The 26,496-nt window shown below is 34.9% G+C and overlaps 2 protein-coding genes across 2 annotated transcripts in view; both read left to right on the top strand.

Annotated features, from left to right (window-relative positions):
* The first annotated feature begins 6,436 nt into the window (after positions 1 to 6,436).
* On the top strand, positions 6,437 to 12,000 carry LOC112906142. Its single transcript, XM_025979856.1, has 2 exons — positions 6,437 to 10,993; positions 11,503 to 12,000. Exons 1-2 carry the CDS (start codon positions 10,121 to 10,123, stop codon positions 11,614 to 11,616), a joined length of 987 nt encoding a protein of 328 aa, XP_025835641.1. The 5' UTR covers positions 6,437 to 10,120; the 3' UTR covers positions 11,617 to 12,000.
* Positions 12,001 to 21,467: 9,467 nt separating this feature from the next.
* LOC108733845 (homeobox protein Nkx-6.1) overlaps positions 21,468 to 26,496 on the top strand; it is a 31,845-nt gene continuing 26,816 nt past the window's right edge. Inside the window, exon 1 of the mRNA XM_025979852.1 lies at positions 21,468 to 22,444. Within this exon, the coding sequence (XP_025835637.1) occupies positions 21,772 to 22,444 (673 nt within the window). The 5' untranslated portion in view covers positions 21,468 to 21,771. The remainder of the gene's footprint in view (positions 22,445 to 26,496) is intronic.

Raw genomic sequence — 26,496 nt, 5'->3', positions numbered from 1 at the left:
TTCTTCAACCCTCTTTCGTTTCGTACATCGTAGCCTCCTGTCGATCGCATTGCGAACGGAAGGGGAGCAATCTTCGCCTGACAGTAAAAACCAAACAAGATATATATTTCGAGGAGCATTATAGATTCTGTTGGAGTTTTTGAATTCAATTTTCGGAGTCGTAACCGGCTCTTGCTATTGGTCAGTCCCATTTCGAATTCAATTCTTATTCTCGCGAGACAGATCGGGGACGAAGATAGCAAGCCGAAGGCATCGGTACCGATCAGGGGCGTATATGGAAATAACACCCCTGCAACCGATACATATATCCCTGAAATCACGGCCGATCGTCCACCCGCACCTGCGACCATACACAACAGCCACCCCCGAAAATATTAACACCTCAAATACGTCACGTCACAATGCCAAATTGAAAAACTTATTCCATTTTCGAACATCAAACACCTCTTTCTTTATTTCATCAGCTTGAAATATTTTAGACGGCATATTTTATTGTCGCCGCCTAAGCACATAAAAAATTACAAATAAGTAAAAACATTTTTGTAATAAGCTTTTCATTATTATTAATCATGATTTTTATTAATTCACAGTAATTATTATTTCATGAGTAAAATTTGTGATTTTCAAGACATAGTTTTCCGGGGCGTAAATTTAGTAACCCGTTTTTTAATTGATTATAATAAGGGTGAGTATTACGAGTAGAAAAAAGTAATTTATTCGTAATATAGGCACTGAACAAAATTGTAAAGTAATGCCAACCTCATCATGACAGTTTTATCATTAAAACAAAGGGAAAATATAAATATACTTTTTAAACAAATTTACAGTTATTGGAACAAGCACAGTTAAATATTTGTATTTACAAAACAATGAGATTGAGTTATATATAAAGAATTATATTCAACATAGTAAAAGTTAAATAACGTAGATAAAGAATTTCCATGAAAATTAAAAAAAAATTAACTTTGACCATTCTGTTGATGTATATTGTACAGTAGGTATAATATATTTATTTAGTAAGAAGAAAAGATTCTTTGGTTTATGTCGAATTGTAAAGCAGAAATATTGGACTACCTAATACGTCATTTTTATAGAAATATGGCTGTATTTAGTTCTCAGTTCCATCCATGCGATTGCCTTAACTACACCCTAGACCGCTCAAATCTCAAATCCATATAGCACATTGGGGGCTCAATTCGCCACTTTACTTTCGCGAAGAAGCTTGAGACACTCTCATATCGTTTAAGAACATATTAAGTATTTTTGGGACGAAGACAAGAAGTTAATCAGTAAAAATCAGCGTTGTCATATGAATATCTTTTGTTTCTTTACTTTTTTTACCGAAATTTTCATATGGCGTTTTCATAGATCGTTTTCTTTAGTCCTTCTTATATTTTTGGAATTTCACACCTCACAATGAAAAACCAAATTCATTATCTTTGGATAACTTTGTTGGCTCGATGATTGATGATCAATATTTTGTAGATATACGATCTTGAAATTTGTCGTGATGAAAGTCTCATTAATCTTACAATACATAAAGTAAATAAAAAAAATAATACTTTCTATGTCTATGCAGAACTACTACGTGATAAACGTGATTTACTGATATCAATAAGAGTCCATTCTTTCTTTAATCTAAGTTATCATCAGAAGTACCTAAATATGGCTCAAATGATAATTGTAAAGTAACTAATAAATATAACTTTATATACCTAATATACCTAATATACGGGTGCGACACATGGACATTGGGCGCGGCGGAAAAGAAAAGGTTAGAAGCGTTCGAAATGTGGTGTTATAGGCGGATGATGAGGATAATGTGGGTACAAAAGGTTAAAAATGAAGAGGTATTGGAAAGAATAGGAGAACAGAGGACTTTATGGAAGTCAATAAAAAATAGGCGAGATAGGTTGGTAGGACACTTTCTCAGGCATGAAGGTCTAGTCAGAGACAGGAGGGGTAGAGGTATACCTAGATTAGATTACTGTTCGCAAATAGTTAAGGATGTGGGCTGTTCTAGTTTTAGGGAAATTTAGCTGAAGATAGGAAAGAGTGGAGGTACATGTTCAACCAGTCTTAGGACTAACGATCTTATGATGATGATGATACCTAATATCTAAAATATAATGAAAAACCCAAAAAACCGAAAGTATTACATTTCAAAGTAGTTACTTTTGTTGCTACTACTTTTATAAGTGTTATCGGTACAGTCTAAAATGTTAAACATTAAATAAAGAAGGAAAACTATGGGTTGAACAGCTGTTTACGTGGTTTAAAAATCACATAATGTAATGCAGACACTAAATCTCGTCTAAAACGAAGTACATTGTAGCTTTGATGTCTGATTTTATTACGGGTCCAATCGAACAGCAGTAAGAGCAGAAAACGTATAAAACGCGGTGCAATATAAAATAAAAACCACATAACTGAAGAAATGAAAATTTAGATTTCCGTCAATAAATTCCTCAAAATACGTCCATATAAAAGTATTCGACGTCTTTTACAAAGGTTATGCAGGTATCACGAACCACGGGCCATAAAGCCATCTGAAGTTTGAATAATAGAATTTAACGGGCCTATAACCAGAAATTGCTTTATTTCACATTAACCGTCACAAAAAAAAAACCTGAAGACGATGCAACAGAATTATCGTATCTCGATAAAAACGGAATGAGAAATAAAAAAATTTTAAAGGCCTGTTTTTGTTAAGTTGTTAGTGCAAATAAGAATGTAATTATGCACTTTTATATGCTACTATATGGATGTTGTTACTTGTGAAGTTTGCATGGTCGATGATGACTCATTGATTTCTAAACATACTTCATGTCAAATTATATCACGTCGATCTAAAATCTTTAATTTATAAAATTAGACTTACATTAGATTACTGCTCACAAATAATTAAGGATGTGGGATATTTTTGTTTTAGGGAAATGCGAAGATTAGCTCAGGATAGGAAAAAGTGGAAGTGCGGATTCAACCAGTCTTAGGACTGACGATCTTATGACGATGATGATCAATAAATGCTTCTTTACTCTGTCACTGACTAACGGTTAATATCTTCACAGTTTAGTGAATACCATTTTGCTTTTTCTGCGTTTGTTTATTTATGAGATCAATGGCATTGTAACTATAACTGTAACGTCTCACTGAAAATGTATTCTATACCTATTAGTCCCGGAACTTCGGAAAGGTCGAAACTCAATTCTCAATCCCTACGATAGTGAAGTTTTGGCTTAAATCTTTTCTTTAATCGTCAAGTGTTTTTTTTTTGTGATGATACGACTTCTAGTTCTTTCACTGGTTCTGGCTTTTAGTCAGATACCAATGTAACATCAACCTAATTGTTCAAATCATTGGACAAGTCTGTAATCTTCGGGTCTATTCTTTACTTTCATTTAATTCACAGGCCATCTGGAATAGAAAACTAAGACCAAATATGTCTTTCCCGATATGCCTATTTAGTTTGTAACGCTGATTCCAAATCTGATCTTATCAGAATTGCTGCAATATGTCAGGATTTTAAAATTCATATTTTACAGAAAAGTCAGATAAAATTGTCCCAAAAATTTATATTTTTGATGTATTTTACTTCTAACTTAACATTGGGAGTGATGCTAATTTGGCTTGTTTGGTTTTGCTGTTAGGATAGCCTAAACCTTCAACATTCTAAACCTTTTTTGAGTAAACTATCAAAGAATAAACCGAAAATTATTACTTTGTGATTGTTTTTACAGCTAATATTTATAGTAGTGTCCTCAAAACGAAAGAGAATTCGAAAAAGAACGCACCACTACGGCGGGGGTTGAAAGCAAAAATCATTTTCGATATATAATTCGAAAATGAATTCAAATTGGCTCCCGAATTACTCTAAAATATTTAAATTTCAATAAACCCTATTTCCAAATCCAAACAAGCCAAATTAATAACATCTGGGTTAAAATATTTAGAAATCTTGATGTACTGGAGCAGTTACATATGAGGCTCAATCTATCGATTTCAACGACAAAAGGTACCTTGGAAATGGTTACTCTTTCGGTTTTTTTGGGCTCAATTTCACTCACCTGTGTTATCACTGACTCACTCATTTGATATTTAATTTAATGTGACATAAGTATGATTAGAAACGAATGAGAAGTCGCCCTTTATTGTATCTACCGTCCTTATTATACATCAGAAGATCCTGATGATGTTACACATGATCGAGGACGAAACGTTGGCATAGTAGATATAGAGTAACACTTAAATGTAATTAATTTGAAAATTTAGAAATTCTATTGTATTTTTTATGCATGCTTTTACACTTCAGTTGCAAGGAGAGAGGTGTCGAAAAAAGATTATCGATCATTTTGCGCCATTTATAAGATGTTGCGAATTTCATAAAGAAAGAAATGATAAACGCGGGTACAGATCTCGGCGCCCTTCCATTCTAAAGTAAGTAATTTCTTTGCGAAATCCATAAAAATACACCAATTGATTAATGACCATCGTAATTGAATCAGGAGGCGAGAAGTGAAAAAAAAACATCGTGAAAATAAATGGCAAAATTTATTTCTTTTATGAAGTTTAAAAAGTTCGTAGTGACAGTTGGGTAGGGTAGGAGGCTTTGATTTAAAACGAATCTAATCGTCGCAAAGAAAACTACTGCTGGTCGTATTAACGTACTTATGTTAGATAAGTAATATAGGAACAAAACATGATAATATGTCATTTTGCTTAGCTTTGCTTATTTTTTCCATATATAAAGTTTGTTGCACTAAGATGCTTCACTCTAGCTGTAGACTAGGCCTTACACCGCGTGTGTATTGTAGCTTCGCTCAATAAATATTTTTAAAAAGACTTTTCCTTAATTTGAGCATATAACAATTGGCGCAGTCAGTAGGATTTGTCAGGTAAAGGCAAATCCGATTCTAATAAAGTTTAAAAATCGATTTACTAAGTGACTACGTGAAGCCGTTTGCTTTTCGTCGGTTCGGTAAACCGGAAACAAAAAACTGTCCAAACGAACTGTCCAAAACTGTGCATCGTTTAAGTTTTGTGCGTTCGCCGAGTTAGCAGTTAGAAGCCGTTTGCTTCGACCTTGCCTAATAAGACCTCCGAAAAAGAAGACTGTCAAAAGGACGTCTCACCCCGTTTCCCTCCTGCGAGGACCAGACCAAGCAGCTGTATGTTTCGAATCATCCTAACCATCGTCACACTAGTGGACTACTCAAGGTAGGTGGTTTGAAGATATTTGCCATTTTCATATTTTTGTACGAAAATCCTTTCCCTATTCCCTAATTGCTTTTATTATCGAATAATTTTGTGTCAATCATGACCGAACAAGGAGACAGTTATTCTAGGAAAGAATTGTCTGAATTAATTCCAAATTTTGATGGTGATAATATTCCATTACACCAATTTGTTGAAACAGTAGATTTTGTTTTCGAAAAAGCAAAAGCCAGTGACCAAGAATATTTATTTAGAATTATTTTAAATCGGTTATCAGGTCGTGCAGGACGAGTGATTCTCGCAAGGCATTATGATAACTGGTTAAGTGTCAAAAATTCATTAATTACTAATTTCGGACTTGAACGTTCCGCTGAATGTTTAATTGCAGACCTCACACGATTTAGAAATACAAATAAGCTTTCCATTAAAGAAACTTATAACAAAATTGCCAAAATTCGCGATGATCTTATCGCAGTAGCTATTGAAAACACTTCTGAGGATGCAAACCCAATTGATGTTCTGTCAGAGTTTATAGATAAAATAGCCAAAACAACATTTTTAAATAATATACCGAAAGATGTTGAAATATCTATTGCTCACGCTCAAGCGCAAAGTTTAGAGGTAGCTTTTTCCTATGCGTATTCGGCGCATAAAAGGTTAAAAGAACGTGAAGATCAGGAGAAATTCGCTCAATTTAAATCTAATAATAATAAACTTTCTCAAAATAGAGTAATAAACAATAACAACAAAAACACATATTTCAAAAAAGAAACCAGTAGTAGTAATGAGTTATCTCCTAGGCCGAGTGCTTCATCAACAAATACGTTTAATAGATCATTTAATAGTAATAACGATAATAATCCAAATCGCCGCTCTTTTGGTACCCCCTTCAAAGGTTTTCCTAAGCAACCCCCAAAAGTTAACACATGCGAGATCCAAACTGAAAATCCCGAATCTGATCCTGAAGATAATGAAGTTGAACTGGACAATTTAAACTTGGATGTGAACGAAGCAGAAGAGGGTTGTTCGTTCAACTAAATGAAAATCCCTCAACCTTATGTAATTTTAAGATTAACACTACCAAAATAATGACAGAAATTGTTCCATTTATTATTTCAAAAATTAAAGGTATTCCAGTCAAATTAATGATTGATACAGGTGCCTCTATAAATTTGATCAAATATAAACCAGAATTGAAAAAATTTATAGATTTTATAGATACTATTAGTGTTTCAGGATTAAATGCTGATTCGTTTAAAACATTAGGTTCCATCACAACAAAATTCAAGGAAAAAAACGTCAAGTTTCATGTCGCACATTTAGATATAGAATTAGATGGAATACTAGGCATTGAATTTCTTAAAACGTTGAATTGCAATTTAGATTTACATCACAATAACATTTCTTTCTTAGAAAACAACGACAAGATCCCGATTCATTTAAAAAAGGAAACTAAAGTGCTTAATCATATAGTACTTCACAAGCGTGCCGAACAAATAATTAGGATAAAAACTAACTTAAAACCGGGAAGTGAAGGTATTTTGCCAAAAATGAATATAAGTGATAAACTTTTAATTCCTGAATGCCTAGTTAGAGTAGACAAAAATCAAGATATATTCACCACTGCAGTAAATTTGACGGATAAAGAGTTAAAATTTTCAGTCAATAAAGTAATTTTAGAGGACGCACCTACCCACGCATTTCAACCGAATATAATTAAAAGAAATGGTAGATTTGATAAATTAAAAGAAAATCTAAGGCTAGACCATTTGAACAGTGAGGAGCGTAACGAAATCCTTAAATTATGTTATGACTTTTCAGATATTTTCTATTTAGAAGGAGACCAATTAACCTTTACTTCTTTAGTAAAACATGAAATTAAAACTACCCATGAAAACCCGATACACACTAAGACGTACCGTTTCCCAAATGTACACAAAGAAGAGGTAAATAAACAGGTATCAAAAATGTTAGAACAGAAAATTATTAGACCAAGTAGTTCCCCATACTCTTCTCCAATTTGGGTCGTACCTAAAAAGGTTGACAGTTCAGGCAAAACCAAATGGAGAATGGTCGTAGACTATAGAAATTTAAATAAAATCACTATCCCAGACAAACATCCATTACCAAATATAGAGGAAATTTTAGATAACCTAGGACACGCCCAATATTTCTCTACACTTGACTTAACTAGCGGATTCCATCAGATAGAAGTTCATCCAAATTCAATTCCCAAAACTGCATTTTCCACTCCCACTTCTCATTATGAATTTTTAAGAATGCCATTTGGCCTAGCTAATGCACCAGCCACTTTTCAGCGAATGATGAATAACGTCTTAACAGGTCTTACCCCTACACAATGTCTCTTATACCTGGATGATATTATTATTTTTGGGAATTCCTTAGAAGACCACTGTAATAAATTGCGTAATGTTTTAAGACGACTTCGAGAACACAATCTCAAAATTCAGCCGGATAAATCAGAATTTCTCCGAAAGGAAACAGAATTCTTAGGACACATAATCACAACAGATGGTATCAAACCTAATCCAAAAAAGATAGATGCTGTCAAAAACTTTCCCGTTCCTTCATGTCCAAAAGATATAAAATCGTTTTTAGGATTAACCGGATACTACAGGAAATTTATTCCAAACTATGCAAAGATCGCCAAACCTCTTACAGGCTTGTTAAAGAAAGATATCGCATTTACATTTCAGCAAGAACAAATTGACTCATTTAATAAATTAAAACAAAGTTTGATTACCGCCCCAATTTTACAATACCCAAATTTTGAAGAAAACTTTATTCTTACAACAGATGCTAGTTCATACGCAATTGGTGCTGTACTTAGTCAAGGCCCAAGTAATAAAAGCCTTCCGATCGCTTATGCGAGTCGCACCCTAAATTCGGCAGAAGTTCGCTACTCTACAATAGAAAGAGAATTGCTTGCTATTGTCTGGGCAGTAAAACACTTTAGGCCGTACCTTTATGGTAAGAAATTTACAATCATAACTGATCATAGACCCCTATCTTGGTTATTTTCTATTAAAGACCCAGGTTCACGTCTCGTCCGGTGGAGACTTAAACTGGAAGAATATGATTATGAAATAATTTACAAACCCGGTAAACAAAATTCCAATGCAGATGCACTTTCTAGGATCAAAATTAATACTCTGACCGCGGGCATCGATAATATACCTAATGGAATTGATTTCGATACCTATGTTAGTGACGAAAGGGATTATTTTCATGAAAATACTAGTTTAGGTAAATTTTCAGATAAACAGCACAATTACGAAGTCATAATTATGATGGATAATCCAAATTATTGTCATTACATTCTACGTGACACTCAGGACCCACTTGTTAAGGACAAATTAGAATTGAAACCGTCACTATCATTCCCAAATATAACTTATGTTGTAGATAATTCGACAAATCAAAGAGAACTCTTCGATAATTTGTTCATAATATTTACACTTATTCAAAAGGGTGATCTATTTAGATTTATTTGCAGTAAAGATACCAGTCAAGAATTAAAACGAATGATTGATTACTTACGAAATAAGTTTAATTTAGATCCCGAAGTAGAAATTCAAATTTCAAACACTTACAAATATTCAGGCGACCCTAGAAGAAAACACGAAATAATTAAAATGCATCATGACCCACCAGCGTACGGTCACAAAGGTATCAATGAAACCATAAATAAAATTCAACAATATTTTACATGGTCAAAAATTAAGGAAGACGTTACAGAATACGTAAATTCTTGTTTAGAATGCCAAAAGAACAAAACGGTTAGACGAAACTTCGAATCCCCATTAACAATTACTGAAACTCCTACCTATCCTTTCGAACGCGTAGACATGGACATAGCTGAAATATATTTCTCTATTAAAAATAAAAGACATATTCTCGTCATACAAGACCAATTAACAAAATATCTGAAAACCTACATGTTAAAGAATAAGGAAGCTGAAACAATTAAAAACAAATTTCTAAATTTTATCGCCACGTTCGGTGTTCCTAAACGCATCCACACTGATCAAGGTGGAGAATTTGTGAATAAAATACTACAGAAACTCACTTCAGAACTAAATCTTCAACATACCAATTCAATAGGTTATCACCCAAAGACAAATGGTATGGTAGAAAGGGTAATTAGTTCACTTAAGGATACAATTGCGGTATATTCCACGAAAGAAAAAAATAAATTAGGGCCCAAGGCACTTTTAAATTCTGCCACGTTCGCTTACAATACTTCTACACATTATTCTACCAAATTGACACCGTTCGAAATTTTATACGGTTTCAAGCACCGGAATTTCTTAAATCCAGACGAAGATATATTAAACGAAGTCCCAGTTTCTAATTATTTAATGGAATCAAAAACAAAACAACAAAATTTAAGAGAGGTCGCCCGTTCAAACCAAATTGATACTAAAATAAAGGTAAAAGAAAAGTACGATAGCAAAATTAAAACCCCTATACCTCAATATTCCATAAATGACAAAGTGTTCCTAAAAAACCAATTACTAAATAAACAAGGTCAATGTAAATGGCTTGGACCATATACTATAGTTGAAATTATTTCCCATAATACGGTTAAATTAGATAAAAAGAACAATAATAAAGACTTTACAATAGTAAGCACTGAGCAAATAAAACCTTATAGGATTATATCATTTTTAGATGGTCCCACGAGCAACTCCTCGTAGAAAAGTTACCTGATAGTGGAATCCATCTCGAAGAAAAAGGACTCCTTCTCCCCTCTGATTCTAAATACAATATTCTGATTTATAAAGATTTAACCCCCCTATTCCAAAATTTCATTGTTCTTGGTATATATCAAAAAGAACTAAACGAGATAGGCGATAATATTAACAGAAGCAATTTCAACACAATGCACTCAACATTATTGAAAATAAGTATAAATAAATTAGAGACGAAATTAAAGGAAATTAAGTTTTTGCTACCGAACTCAAAAAGAACCCGTAGAGGTTGGTTCAATATTTTTGGAACAGGATTGAAAACCCTTTTCGGAACCCTTGACTCAGACGATGCAGTAAAGTATGACAAATTAATAAATGAACTACAAAGTTCCAATAAAAAGATTTTGAAAATCCAGGGTGAGCAAGCGCACTTGACAGAAATGATACTATCAGATTTTAATAATTCACTAGCAAAAATAAATAGTAACGAAGAGACTCTCCGGGAAAATATATTGGCTATAAAGAAACAGATTTTTAACAATAATATTAGATTAGATGAAAATCGCATTTTTTTACAATATTTGGATTTACTCACGTTATTAAACGATCTAGCAATAGAAATGAATAAACAGGTCGATGAAATAGTTGAAACATTGTCCTTTGCCAGAATCAACGTTCTGCACCCTAGCGTTTTGAATCACGTCCAGTTAGAAGAACAATTGAGTCATGTCGCTCAAAATGAAAACACACTGCCTTTTCCTTTTGACGATTTTAACATTTATAAATATTACCAAATTATGAGTCCTAAATTATTCATTTATAAAAAAGGAATACTAATTAAACTAACAATACCGTTGGTTAAGAATATTAAATTGAGATTATATAAAGCATATCCTTATCCCGTTAAATTTGAGAACGACCTTTACCATACTATCATTCCCGAAAGTTCCTATGTGGCAATTTCTGATGACCACCAATGGTACCTTGAAATGAATGAATTAACACCCACCATTCACACGGAAGATATAATCATACTACAAGATGCTGAACCCCAGGATACCAAAAACACTAATCGTTGTCTACCAAAATTATTGATGCGCAAAACATTCCCTCAAGAATGTGCCGTTTATAGCTTCAAAGCAATAGAAAACAACATTCAGCAAATAAATTCCACTACTTGGCTAATCGCATCTACCAAACATCTAGACATCACCTATAAATGCAAGAGTTACCCAATTAAGAAAGTCACGATAAAGGAACCATCGCTTTTCACCATTTACGAAGAATGTACCTGCTATTTCAACAACGGTCTTCGTATTACAACCAACGACCGACGAAACATAAGATTAAAGGACATTGGAGTATACATCCCGGAAATACCCCGAAATTGCTGTCATGAAGACATCAAAATTCTAAAAAGACTCGAAAGTCAACCCATTGACCTCAACTACCTAAAGGAAGAAAATATTCCGATTCTTAAAACAAAGCTTGCCGACCTACAAAAAGAAATATTGGAGGAATCCACTAAGAGTTTTACATCTATATATTCAACTTGGTTTTATGCAACACCAACAACACTAATTTTCCTTTTTCTTTTGACATACTTCTTATGTCGCTGCTGTTGCTGGTCAAGAATACTGAAATGGAGATCAACGAGCAATCATCTTCGCAATCAGAAAATTTCTAAATCCGCATCGCAATCTCTGAGCAAGAAAGTCGACAATGATCCAAATCAACCATCGATGGAGATGTCAACAGCCGAACATAAACCCAGTACCACCCGAAAATTCAAGTCGCCTACAATTCATAACGCCGTTCAAAAATAGTTACTCTAAATTGTAATCTTATTGAAAAATTAATTTTAGAAATAAATTTTAATTTTTCAACTTAATGGGGGAGATGTTAGATAAGTAATATAGGAACAAAACATGATAATATGTCATTTTGCTTAGCTTTGCTTATTTTTTCCATATATAAAGTTTGTTGCACTAAGATGCTTCACTCTAGCTGTAGACTAGGCCTTACACCGCGTGTGTATTGTAGCTTCGCTCAATAAATATTTTTAAAAAGACTTTTCCTTAATTTGAGCATATAACACTTATACATATACACAGATAAAATGAGATCCAAATGCTCTCATACTTTATCTAATAATCGTTTTCTAATTTAATATTGACCCCGCCATCCTCTTATTAATTGTGACAACGCAACGTTCACAGCTAACGGCACCCTATCAGCAGATTAGATTTTAATACGGGATAAGTAATGATCCTGTGCAGATTGAAATTGCTTTCTTGTTTTTTAAAATTTAGAAAACTAACTTGCATTTTCGTCTCTTTTCTAATTAGGGGTTAATCGTGGTTTTGAATAAAAAAAAATAAGATTTCTATGAAAATTTCATTTCACAAAAGTTAAAAATACCACACTGTTTTTTGGGGTGGTGGGGGCAAGGATGAAGCCATGGTAGATAATGGGGGGCGGGTGTCAAAAAGTGGCTAAAATAATAATTTCTAATTTTATAAACTGAATAGATTCAAGAGAGATGTTTAACAATTTTTGTGCATTGCTAATTTTAAAAGAAAAAACTACTTTCTCCTAGGTTGGTTATCCCGGTTTTTAAGAATTTCAGGTATACGTATATATATATAAGGTACTTACAAAAGATTGAAAAAAATGAAATGAAACATGTCTTAACATTCGATGACTCGTGACTTCGCTTTATGGGGTTGTTGTCACTTAGTTACTAGATAAAAGTGTATAATCGTGCACCCCATGGAATCGCATTCGATCTAATGATTGTCAATGGTGTATAGGCCGGAAATCTAGTTATCCGGTAGCACCACTTAGATTCAACATATAAGTAATCCATGAAACCGCTACACTGACTTGATCCCTTTTACGAAAAGGAACAGGGCTGTATTCAGTATAAATTTTCCCATCGGAAATAAGCTCTTAACACACGTCATCATTACGTAACGCGAACATTTTTCCTTCCCCCTTCCGCCCTGTTACAAAACTGTAACACCCTAACTTTTTTTTTAAACTTTTTTTAAGAATGTTTAAATATAAAGGTTGCACGTTTCTGCACGAAATTAATCCCGTACCGAACGATAAAATATTACACATCGAAAAAATTGACGAGAATTCTACCGGTGATTGTAGGTAATAAAGAAAGATTTGAGTAAAATTAAAATCAGAGTCGGACTGATTCAGGGTTGGACTCAATTTCGAAATTACCACAAAATGGTGAAAAATAACAAGCAAAGAAATGGGAGATAGTAGAGTAACAAGAGAGAGAAGTACGGTTCTGGACTTTATCCCTTGCCAACGATGGAATCGTTACCCCAGCCCAGTGCTAAAAGCCTTCGGGATATTACATGTTAAAATGGGAGTAAGTAATTCGATTTGTCCCCACGTCTGCTAGCACGGCCGGGTATCTTTCGTATAATGAAATGTTTAATTAACTTGCAAACTGAGATCTCGGCTGGACCCTCTCATACGATTGTATTTGCACTCAAACTAGGCTGACATTATGCCAGTTTGCCTCCGCTAATAAACGACTTGAAATATTTGTTACAAAAAAAAAGAACGAACTAAGAACCTATGATTCAAACAATAAATCACAGATGGTGCATAATTACATCAATTCGTTCTAGTTTCTCAAAAGTTAGAACGAGTAAAAGGGGAAATTTTTTATTCGCAGTAACAAAAATTAAAAACAAGTCAAATGTGTGCATAAATGAATGAGAGTATTTGCTAGCACTTTACTGAGATAAAATAGACTCGCTCCTTCAGGAGGTATTGACGTACCGAGTCATATCTGAGCATGCATACATGAATGAGAACATCTACTTTCACTTTACTGAGAAAAATAGACACGCTCCTTGAGCAGGTACCGACGCATAAAGTCAAATTTTTGTATACAAAAATAAAAGAGAGTATTTGCGGGCACTTTGTTGAGAAAAAATAGAATCACTTTTTGAGGAGGTACCGACGTACCGAGTCAGATCTTTGCATGCATAAATGAATAATAGTAGTTGCTCGCACTTTATTGAGAAAAATAGACTCACTCTTTGAGCAGGTACGGACGTACCGAATCAGATCTGTGCATGCATAAACGAATGAGAATATCTACTTGCACTTTATTGAGGCAAATGGACTCGCTCCTTGAGCAGGTATCAACGTACCGAGTCAAATTTCTGTATGCATAAATGAATGAGAATATCTATACTCGCACTTTGCTGAGAAGAAATGGACTTGCTCCTTGAGTAGGTACCGACGCACCGAGTCAAATTTTTGTATGCATAAATGAATGAGAGTATTTACTCGCACTTACTGAGAAAAAATAGATTGGCTCCTTGAGCAGGTACCGACGTACCGAGTCAAATCTCTACATGTATAAATGAGTGAGTATTTGCTCGCACTTTATTGAGAAAAAATTGACTCGCTCCTTGAGCAGGCACCGACGTACCAAGTCAAATTATTGTATTCATAAATGAATGAGAATATTTGCGAGCACTTTGTTGAGAAAAAATAGAGTCACTTTTTAAGGAGGTACTGACGTACCGAGTCAGATCTTTGCATGCATAAATGAATAAGAGTATTTGCTCGCACTTTATTGAGAAAAATAGACTCACTCTTTGAGCAGGTACGGACGTACCGAATCAGATCTGTGCATGCATAAACGAATGAGAATATCTACTTGCACTTTATTGAGGCAAATGGACTCGCTCCTTGAGCAGGTATCAACGTACCGAGTCAAATTTCTGTATGCATAAATGAATGAGAATATCTATACTCGCACTTTGCTGAGAAGAAATGGACTTGCTCCTTGAGTAGGTACCGACGCACCGAGTCAAATTTTTGTATGCATAAATGAATGAGAGTATTTACTCGCACTTACTGAGAAAAAATAGATTGGCTCCTTGAGCAGGTACCGACGTACCGAGTCAAATCTCTACATGTATAAATGAGTGAGTATTTGCTCGCACTTTATTGAGAAAAAATTGACTCGCTCCTTGAGCAGGCACCGACGTACCAAGTCAAATTATTGTATTCATAAATGAATGAGAATATTTGCGAGCACTTTGTTGAGAAAAAATAGAGTCACTTTTTAAGGAGGTACTGACGTACCGAGTCAGATCTTTGCATGCATAAATGAATAAGAGTATTTGCTCGCACTTTATTGAGAAAAATAGACTCACTCTTTGAGCAGGTACGTACGTACCGAATCAGATCTGTGCATGCATAAACGAATGAGAATATCTACTTGCACTTTATTGAGACAAATGGACTCGCTCCTTGAGCAGGTATCAACGTACCGAGTCAAATTTCTGTATGCATAGATGAATGAGAATATCTATACTCGCACTTCCCTGAGAAAAATGGACTCGCATCTTGAGCAGGTACCGACGCACCGAGTCAAATTTTTGTATGCATAAATGAATGAGAGTATTTACTCGCATTTTATTGAGAAAAACAGACTCGCTCTTTGAGCAGGTACGGACGTATCGAATCAGATCTGTGCATGCATAAACGAATGAAAATATCTACTTGCACTTTATTGAGACTCGCTCCTTGAGCAGGTACCAACGTACCGAGTCAAATTTTTGTATGCATAAATAAATGAGAGTATTTGCTCGCACTTTGCTGAGAAAAAATAGATTGGCTCCTTGAGCAGGTACCGACGTACCGAGTCAAATCATTACATGCATAAATGAATGAGTATTTGCTCGCACTTTATTGAGAAAAAATTGACTCGCTCCTTGAGCAGGCACCGACGTACCGAATAAAATTTTTGTATGCATAAATATAAATGAATGAGAATATTTGCTCGCACTTTAATGAGAAAAAATAAAACGGCTCTTTGAAGAGGTACTGACCTGTATGGGTTTTTATTTGGTTCAACATAAAACCAACCAATGTTAATATATGCAAAATGACGCTATACCTATGGACGGTTTTTTTCCTATCAGATCAAAAGCTCCCTTGCGGATCCGTCTAATTTTAAAGTCCAAACCTTTATCAATTTGGAAGGGTAAATATGAAATGGTATTGAAAATGTATCATTAGTTACTAAAGTTTGTATTCGTAAAAACGCAACAGTATCGAAGAAATATCTGAGTTCAGAAAATTGAAATATGCTTGATTGTTTTTCAGTTTTTAATTTCCGAAGCGGTCGAACGTTAATTTTTGCCGTTAATGCTCCAAGTCTTCGTGTAGCAGGCATAAAAGGCGATAAATTTTTAAATTCATTTCAATAAGAGGGTAGTAGCTACGCTGCTTAGCGATCGGCAAGAGTCAGGGCCGGATTTTAAGAGTACCTAACATAAAAATTTCCATTTTATTGTGTCAATGGCCGTATTAGCATCTGACAAGGAAATTTCAATTCAAAATCTTTTAAATATAAGTAAATTAATACCTTTACCAATCTTATTTCCAAGGGGAAATCGCGAAATTTTGTGACTAGGGACGAGAACATCTGTCTATTAGGTGTACAAAAAAATGCTTCAAATAAAATTTAAAATTTTGGTGAGTCTACCACCTACCTTGTTGCTCATTCAATAAGTACGCTTAGTTTTGGTTAAAAGATTTTACCTTATACCAATCCTGTTTGTTGTATCGTTAATAAGTGAAGTGTTCCAGCCCTGTTCCCCCAATGAAAGAATCGTAGTAGGCTATAAATTAGAAGTCGAAAATGTGTTTCATTTATGTAATTTGATTTTTGCTCCGACAACGGGAGTTTTGCAGTGAAGTGCTCGGGGTTCACATTTTATAAGTTTGCCAATGGATAGCATTAATATAGGCGACGCGATAAGTTGCAAGCACGTTTTTAAGGCATTAACTTTTTCTTAGTGTACCTTCAACTGAACCGGTCGAGATTTATAAGTATTGTTCCAGATTTTACAAGATAGAAGGCTGCTACGTTCTAACGCCTTATGCCGTTCTATTGATTTATTTATACCCTCTACGGATCTTGCTGATTAAAAACGAGTACATTCTCGCATTACCTATACTACAGTATATATAACGATAATCTTCTACGTACCGACAGATCTGGATTTTAGGTAAAAGAAATTGATACAGCTAACACAATCGATGATAGGATATTTTAATATAATTAGCTGACTAATAAAATAATGAAACTGGCTAAATGGTCTACTTTCGATATCATCATCATGTTGTCAATTATTCGGTTAGAATTCATGATTAAAAATCACCATTCTTTGGACGTATTGTATGTAGTAGAGTTATAGATATTAGACAGAAGGTGGTAGTTATGGCAAAACGCCTGCCGACGAAATCATATTAAGTAAAATTAGTTTACTAAAGTGAAATGCTTCTCTGATTGGCATATGCAAAGTGATGCAACAACAACAATCGCATCGCTCCGTCCAAATTCGGATGGGTTCAACTAGTTTCATACATATACCCTTAATCTTAAAAGCTTCTCGGTAACAATTTTATTTCGGTAAGAACGCAAATATTACGAACGAACTTACAGTCGCGAGAAAACACTGAGGCTTCATAAAACCCAAAATAAAATGCTCAAGCTGAGAGAGAGATTCTTTTTACTTTTGTTCAATTTAGTGTCTTGTTATTCTACATCTATACAATTGTCCGCTCGTTTTGCTTGGTAGGTAATATTATCCAGGCGTCCTTACCCTTGTCCTTGATTGTGGCTAACAAGTATGTTTAGCGGGTGTTAGATGTCCACCCTGATTCCCGTTTCTATTATTAAATAGAAATGTTTCATTTATGTACTTAATAGTAAGGAAATAAACAAATTCTACCTCCGACTTCAATTTTCTCTATTTTTCCCATATTTAATCGAAGATCTAAATAGTTTACAACTTTGATTTCTCCCAGTACAGTGCTGATAGGACATTAGAATCCAACCAGGATAAGTATTAGGACATTTTGTTGTGGGTTGGAATAGGCATCCATATCAACTATTTGTATTGTGCGAACAAAACAGTTTTTACTACATAAAACTGAACTGTCTTCTTTGTTTTGGTTCGATTTCTTCATAATGAGAAACTGATATAAATATTTTGGAGAGATGTGATTTATTTGAAATACTTAGGTACATTTAAAATGCAAATACAAAATAAAAAATACCTATTTTTATTTTGCATTTAAATACTTTTTTGAGGAAAGCATTTTGCATTTCATTTAATATTCTTTTCCAAATTTATTTTCTATTTTTAAAATGCAAAATAGATTTTTGCCGTTAAAAGTTTTGTTAGTATCACCGATCAAACATTACTTATATAAAATCATGAATCAAAGTTTCTTACATTGGCTATTGAAGGTATTAGAAGCTTAAAAAGGGGGCAAAGAGACATTCCATGAATGCCTTCTAATTCTTTAACTGAAGACAGTCTAAATTCTAAACTTCATGGAAGTGGATAATCTAAAATATTGGATCGACATTGTTTTCCGAGTTCAATGTCATGGTCCTTAGAATTTTGAAGTTGTAAATTAATATCAGCACCTGCCAAATCACCACTTATCGTACCTTTAGCTATGAAATTCCATGAATTACGACAAAACAGCCCGCAAAACAATATCGAATTGATATACGCCAATTGTGTAAAACTGAAACGTACAAGATATTGTGGTGTACTAATAAAAGCATATAATTCAAAATTCTTAGAAAAACTTCACTTTTTAGATGAACCCAAAGCTAAAGAAAGTATGGATTCCATTTCTATTTCTTATTACAATGTGTAAAAGGTCGGAAACAAAATGGGGTTGTAAATGTTTTAATATAGGTAAAATGATTGATGGTAATTTTACATCAATAAAATTATTTGCAACCCTATTTTGGCTTTGATCTTTCACGCTAAGCAACCCATTTTGGCATCTGTGTCTTTTTTCAAATTAAAACGGTGACGAAGGCAAATAAGGAGCATATAGAAGAATTATTTGTTGCTGAATATGAAAATGGGAAACTGTAATATAAAGATGGAAAAACTATATCTCAATCACTTCAAACAGAAAAATATGAATCATACTTAAACTTCGCAGCTGGTGATATAATACAAACCCCACTATTAGTCTAGAAAAAAATATTTTATGCTTAAAATAAATAGGTAGATACTACAAATTAGTATTTATTTGAAAAAAAGTATTTTGAAAATACGTATTTTGCATTTAGCATTTAAAATACAAAAGGGAAATCTATTTTTTTTTTTACATTTTGCACATCTCTAATATTTTGGTACCTATATATACTATCTACATGATATATGTACGATTCTTGATAGTAATAAATAAAGGTTCGGAAATGTTTCACCACAGATGGTTCTACCTGAATCGTACTTGGAAATAAATATGATAATTAGGCTAAGGTCCGCAAATATCCCAGGTTCATAGGTAAATATTCAGGTCAGAAATTATCCCGACGCACAACTAAGGTATCCACATTAGGGCCGCATCAGGCATAAGAGGCCAGGCAGGGTATCACTAGATACTAGAGCCAGGTAGTGATATTCTTAAAAAATGCCCAATTTGAAGGAAATCTTTGGATATAGGTACATACGTTTTGATGTAGGTAAATCAGATCATTTGACTTAATGGTTTAGATACAGATGATCGAGTATTTTGCTTGGATAAAAGTGGCAGTAGATTTGGTATGGTATTACAATGTTGGTTAAAGGAAATGGCATTTCTCTTTCTCCATAATGTATCCAAAGGTATATATATATAATATGTATGTATGTATGTAGTTAAACCAACCATCATGTGCGATATCTAAATCCAAGTTTAATTAAGATAAATGGCATGCAGAGTAGTTCTATCTTAAGTTGGGAGCCCGTTATCCCCTACTCTTCCCGGCAATAGTCGGTAACCAAACTGTTCGCGACATCTAGAGATTGTGTTCTTCAATTTCAGATATCGAATCTAAATTTAAATTAGATGCGCGAGGAGTGTCTTTTAAATTTTAATGTTCAAATAAAGCGGGGATTCAGTTGCTGGGAATTATATTCCACACGGCACGGCACGGTACCGTTGTTCTTGTTACTAACCGCAGATTGCCTCTGTCACGTTCCTTCTCCACTGTGTTAAAAGCGAACTTATTACATGCTCGAATGTGGGAAGAAAATATATATATACAAACACACGTATACCTATACATATATCTATACGCATTCGCGGATTACGGATATTTTATCTCTTTATTCAACTAGAGCGAATGAAAATACAAACATTACCAGCTTAGAATTTTGTTAAGTATGTAAATATCGAACTAAACCTTTTTATTAAATTAACATTCCCGACTGGAAATTTGTTAGGCTGGGATCTGGGCCTTATCCGGATCCGGCATATCCATCTAACATAAAAACGGGCCCGGGTAAGATAATTTTAATTATACCAGAATCAGAAATGTAAACCTTAAAACATTTGTAAAAAAAAGGCCAGATAGAATATTACCATTAGGTCCGGATCAGGCTAAGCAAGGCATGTCGTTAATGGATTGACATAACATACCTCGTCCACATCGGGGCTACATCAGTCAGAATAGGGCATGTCGTAAAAGGTCAGGTAGCATTTAACATGTGTTGATAAAATTTATTATCTACTAGGTATAATATTGGCATAACCAATTACAAAAATATAATTTAGAAAAAGACTACAAAGTACCTGTTACCTACAGATATATGTTTGGAATATTTCGATATTTTTTAATAACACATCTATTGAAAGTCTAAATACTTAGCATAGAATTATTCGCACATTAATAAGTCTACCTACTAAAACGCCTACGTGTAAATTCTGACATATTTTCCTTAATTGATTGAAAATTTCATTAAGCATCATTAATCAACACGTTCTTAGAGTAAGTATGGAATTACATAATTAAATTACTCTTAAGGATATGAGTTGTAAAGAAAAGTCTTGTTAGAAGTACTTGGCTACGTGAAGATAAATATATAAGTTAAGGAATGGTAAGGAATTAACATATGTCGATGGATTTCTATAAAAAGTGTTTTGCTCAAATTGAACAGTTGTTATAGAGGTTTAATATAGCCATAAAACGATTGAGGCAATAAATAAGTTGGATAGTGTTGGGCGTCAGTCGGTATTGCAGTATATAATAAGAACGGATAAGAAAGGAGGTGAATTATTTTTATTTGGTCCGAGTTGAGGAAAGCAGGTAGGGAGGTAGATTAGAAGAACTGGAAACTCGTTTCCACCTCTATCATGTTTATGTCGGCAAAATACCTCCGTTCAGATTGAGCTGATCTACGCGCGGTGATAATAGTTTCAAAGAGGGGGAAGTACGGGCGTGCAGCCAATGGCGGGCGTTTCCGGAAAATAGGGGCCTCGCCAATCACGATTGTCGACAGTGAGTTCTGTTCCTCCTTCGAACCAATGAAAAAAGCATTAATCTCTTTTAAAAATAGAGCAGCTAGCAAGTACGCAGAGTTCCGACACGCACATGGGCACTCAATGTCCACCGTTATACGAGTCATCTAATGAGCTTTCACGGTGGCACATATTTAACATGCACTAGAGTTCATAGACGACGTCTCCCCCACCAGGTGAAAGGAATCCGCCCAGTTTGTCCTCACGTTGAGGAAACCTCACACGCTGCTCATTTCATCAACTACCCTCGCCAGTGGCGGGTGCTAGAGGAGGTGAATCCACGCAGCTATCAATCGCTACCTGTTTCTAATGTGTATGATTATTATTATGTTGTGCGGCTGTACTCTTTTCGAACACGTGTTGTTGTTGTTATTGTTATTGTGATAATACAAAAAGAGAACAAAGACGACACAGACGCGTTAGTTCGCGTCTTGATTCAACTGACACCACGGCGTCTCCGGCAGCCATGACGCAGCACAGTGACGCGTCTAGCGATCGTTCTGAGGTGTCCGTAACACCTCCGCCACCGGTTTCAAAAATGCTCGAATTCGCAAGTCAACAAAACCTAAGCTTTTTTAATTTAGAGCACCGTAACATGTTGGCAGCTCCATTGGCGGCACTCCATTCGATGACCGAAATGAAAGCGGCTCATCAACAGCAACAAGCTCAGATGGTCACCAACGATCATCAGCTTCATCATGAGAAACACCACGACGTATCTGCGGCTGACGTCTTGCTGGAGCGTACAAGTCTTCACGTAGAACGATCCGGCTTGACGTCCCGCAGCCCATTGGGCGCAACACCGAGCAATAGCGCGGCACAAGGTGCAAATCCACATGGCATAGACCACATACTTTCTAGGCCGTCGCAAGTCACGACAGGCAATCTCAATTTTCCGCATAGTCTCAGCTTTTCTCAAAATCCACTTAGCATGACTTCAAACAGTTCACATGCCGCGACCAATTCCGGTCTTCAAAGATTCAATATTGCCGCCGCTGCCTTTTTCCACCATCATGCCGCCAGCTCTGTAAATAAATCGGTCGACCTAGGAAGAAGCTCAGGAGGAATTTACTGGCCAGGATTTCAAGGACTTGTTTCCAATCCGATCGCCTGGAGGGAAAGACTTAGCCTAAATTCAAGTAAGTTGAACTGCTATCTCATGCATAGGCTTCTCAGAAGGTCTGTAGATTTCCAGAAATCCAAAAAAATTTAGATTGATGCACTTGAAAAATGNAAGCTCAGGAGGAATTTACTGGCCAGGATTTCAAGGACTTGTTTCCAATCCGATCGCCTGGAGGGAAAGACTTAGCCTAAATTCAAGTAAGTTGAACTGCTATCTCATGCATAGGCTTCTCAGAAGGTCTGTAGATTTCCAGAAATCCAAAAAAATTTAGATTGATGCACTTGAAAAATGAGAATATTTAAATATCTCAATTATTTAATTATTAAATATTCAGCAGGTGTATAAAGTCTGGCATTTATTGAGTGGCTTACGAAATTGCATAAAAATGATTCTAGATTTTATAAATTTTCTTACTCTCCATGAAATAAACGAATCATTTATGAAATCTGATTTGAAATAGGAATTTATTATTGCAGTTGTTCATCTCTTTCCGACGGAAGAAACTCGTCTTCTTCTGCAGTGCTTATGTTTTCAAATATCAATTTAACTGATCTATTTATTTTTAAATTACTACTTCCTTCGTAGTTTTAGTGTTGATTCACATTTATCCTCCCGGGGGCAACGATTCCAATGATTCAGTCTAATCATTTAAAATCAACTGGTCCCTCAAAAAAACTCTGGTTATTATAATTGACAGGTACCTGGCCTACACATTCAAGTAGAATGCATTTTTTGTCTACTTTTTTACCTATGCAAGTATAATACAGAAACAGCGAAGATGCTAAAACAGTTAGGCACCTCATATTCTACTCCCTTTTTATTCGTGTTAGTCCAATTCCCCTACTTTTCTTCACCTAAACTTGTTTCACATTTCATTCTCTGTGAGTCGTTAAACTTCTTTCAACTTTATTCAAGTATGTTAACGTCTGGTGCAGTCACGTTTTTACTAATATCTATTTAGGTATTTTATCCCACTTTTAGTTCTCTACGTCTAAAGCGACCAATTTTAAATGATTAGGTATTTTCGTTTGATAATATCAAATATCTTAATACAGCGTTAACTGTATTATCATTTTTACATTATGGTCAATTTAGAAGAAAGGTGACTTGTTGTGGATATTGGAACATGGGCAAAACGAATAGATATAGATACGTATACATGCGCTAGCCCATAAAATTTGTAGAATGCGGTCAGTCTGACAGTCCCTTCTACCGACAAATATCGTTTCCCAGCAGGTCTCCACGATTTTCCCAAATTTCCCGTGAAACCAATTACTATTTGGACGGAGAGACCTGTGTATCACCGCAAGACAAATATTAGCTGTAGATTTCGGCTAAATAGACTAACATCTTGATTCTCTTTGTACATATTAAGGTTAAGGTAAAGACAAATAGCAGTCAGAGGACACTATTCTTCCAATTGGGGCGCTATTCTGGGCGATTCTTTCCAAATTAATCAGATAAATAAATGTTTTTCCAATATCAATTATACAGAAAAGAGATTCAAAGTTTTTGATAACAGCAGATCGAATCTTATCGTGAAAAATAATGTAATATGATTCTCATTTTTTATTACCTAAATGAAATGGATCCCGACTTGAATTTTGAGGGGGATACAGGTAGGGTCTCTAAGTGGGCAGCCCACTATCCCTTGTGGGCCCCATGAGGTTGTCCCCTAGGGCAAGGATAGGACATATAATGCCTTGTCGTATTTGCGCATTGTCAGAAATTTTTGGAAACATAAACTTTATTATTAATGAAAAAAGTACAAAATTGAATGAGAAATATATATTACTAATGAGAAACTGTTCACTTTTACATATGTAACAACGGTATAACACATATTATTTCTCTACTTTCGTGACTAACACTAAAACAAACCATTTTTTTTTATCAACATCTATGATTTTACAGGTAGTAATATTTTCACTGGTTGCAGAAACTATAGGTATATTTCTAAATATTTAGCATCGCATGGATACGTATAAAGGGATTTTGTGTTTCGTAGTAGTTTTCCACAAATTTCAATACTATTTATATCTCAATCTGGAGGAATATATACATATATCACTTATTTGTAAAATTTGTTTGGTCTTAAGGAAGATCGTGTTATTGGGCTCTTTTGTAGTCAATAATACTTTAAATTGCAATCGTTTTACTGTGTTTCAGTTGTGTTATAATAACAATATCAGGAAGTACACTTGTTGGTTCGTTGCAAATGTAAAAGATTTCATTGAAACGACGACATAATTGGGCAAGGGGATTGTTATCATTTTTTATAAGTTTTTTGATTTTGCCGAGGGTATTTTTAAACAGATTCAAGCCTCATCAAGTCCTCATAAGGTAGATTTAATTGTAAGTTTGTACATGAATTAAGTTTGCCCCTTACGTCCCATATGAAAACCCATAAGGCAATCCTCATTTTAGTATCACCACTTTTTTTTTTGTGGGATTTTCATGAGGAATCTATGGGGAAATTCCTATATCGGCATGTCCCTCATTAGCCACATGAGGCATGCCCCTTATAAATTTTACTCCGGATATAATAACAAATCCTTTACCAAATCCTTCATCGCCACATATGCGCATATTTTACCTACTAATCTTGAGGATCGTCCAGACCCATATTTAAAAGTGGTAAAGAAAGTTCCTACTTTCGATATCCAAGATGCTATCGTTTCTTTAACTAAAAATTACTAATTTTGACGTATCTATGATGCACTTACTCAAAAGGTGGAAGAAAACAATTGGAAAAGAGTGACTGCGTATCTATATTCGGATATAAAAATAATTGAAAAATGTTATGATGATGAGTTGAGAAGTACGTACTAAACAGTTAAATTAGGTTATGGTGGGAATAGTTTCCTTAAACAATACTGTACACCAACAGACTCCATACATATTTGGGCAGGTTATGGCTAGTCTACGATATTCCCATAAGTTTTCCCTCCGTGTTCGCTTTTATCAGCAACTTTTGAGGATACGTTAAATTTCAGAGGAAACTCATTCATGTTTCCTTGAGTAAACTGACAATAATGTTATTTTGGAGTGGTGGACCTATTCTTCTATAGTTGTCGATGCTCATGGCGCATAGCCAAGGCATATGGTCAGCTCATATGTCCTAAACTATGGAATATAACTTAATCAAAGGTGGAATAACGGTTAAAGCATTTGCCGTACTATTCACGTATTTCACGTTCAATTCGCTCTCGATTTAATGTTTGCTTTAATGAGCTATTAATACTTGTAAGTGACATATGCCTTTCTTCATTAGCACAAAGCTTGACAACAGGCAACTAGATATCAATACTAATTTCGTTATCGCACAGAGAGTCACATATGTCTCGAACATTATTACATCATATATCACAATAACTCTGTATACAAGTATAGGTAATTGTAGCCGGTCTAGAACGGCCTCAACCGACCTCGTTCGATTCCAAAGGGAGGAAAAGCCGGTGACGTATCTGTTATTTGTTTGACGCCATCTGGCAGTAGCGTTATTAACTTGGCAAATCAAACAAACCCGGACACTAATTACTATCGTTCCATTGCCTCACTTGTTTAAAATCTAAAGCGATAGCCATTTACAATCAACCATGTTTTTTTAGAGGAATCTTATATAGGCATCCATACCTATCACATTCCTAGTTAGATTTCCTCGATATATGTAAACGGAACTGGTATGATCTTCAGTAGGTACTAATTAAGCGTTTTGCTCTTGAGATTATTTTCGTGTGTTTGCGAAGAATCTCATGATTCAACTTCTGTCAAGGCGCCACTGAATGGCGACACGTTTGGAAATGAAGAAATCCGTGCACCAAGGGAGTCCAGCTTGTGCAGACATTCCGTAGAGTCCCTGAGAAGGGTGTCTACTACCAATGGACACTATCTTTCTCATTTAAAGAAAATCTAACCGCCTATTAGTTGTGATCGTAAGACCAACCACATGCCTAACTTTACATCAAGAAACCCAGGAGTGCCATTCGTACAGCGAACTTCCTGGATTCTTTCTCTTAGCTTCATCAAGGGCGTCTGGAAAGGATTTTGGTTACCTATGTAGGCCGT

This window comes from Agrilus planipennis, unplaced genomic scaffold (assembly GCF_000699045.2).
Source record: "Agrilus planipennis isolate EAB-ADULT unplaced genomic scaffold, Apla_2.0 scaffold11, whole genome shotgun sequence".
NCBI classification, from domain to species: Eukaryota; Metazoa; Arthropoda; class Insecta; order Coleoptera; family Buprestidae; genus Agrilus; species Agrilus planipennis.
The sequence above is the reverse complement of the archived record's forward strand: the minus strand, read 5'-3'. Positions and strand labels throughout refer to the sequence as shown.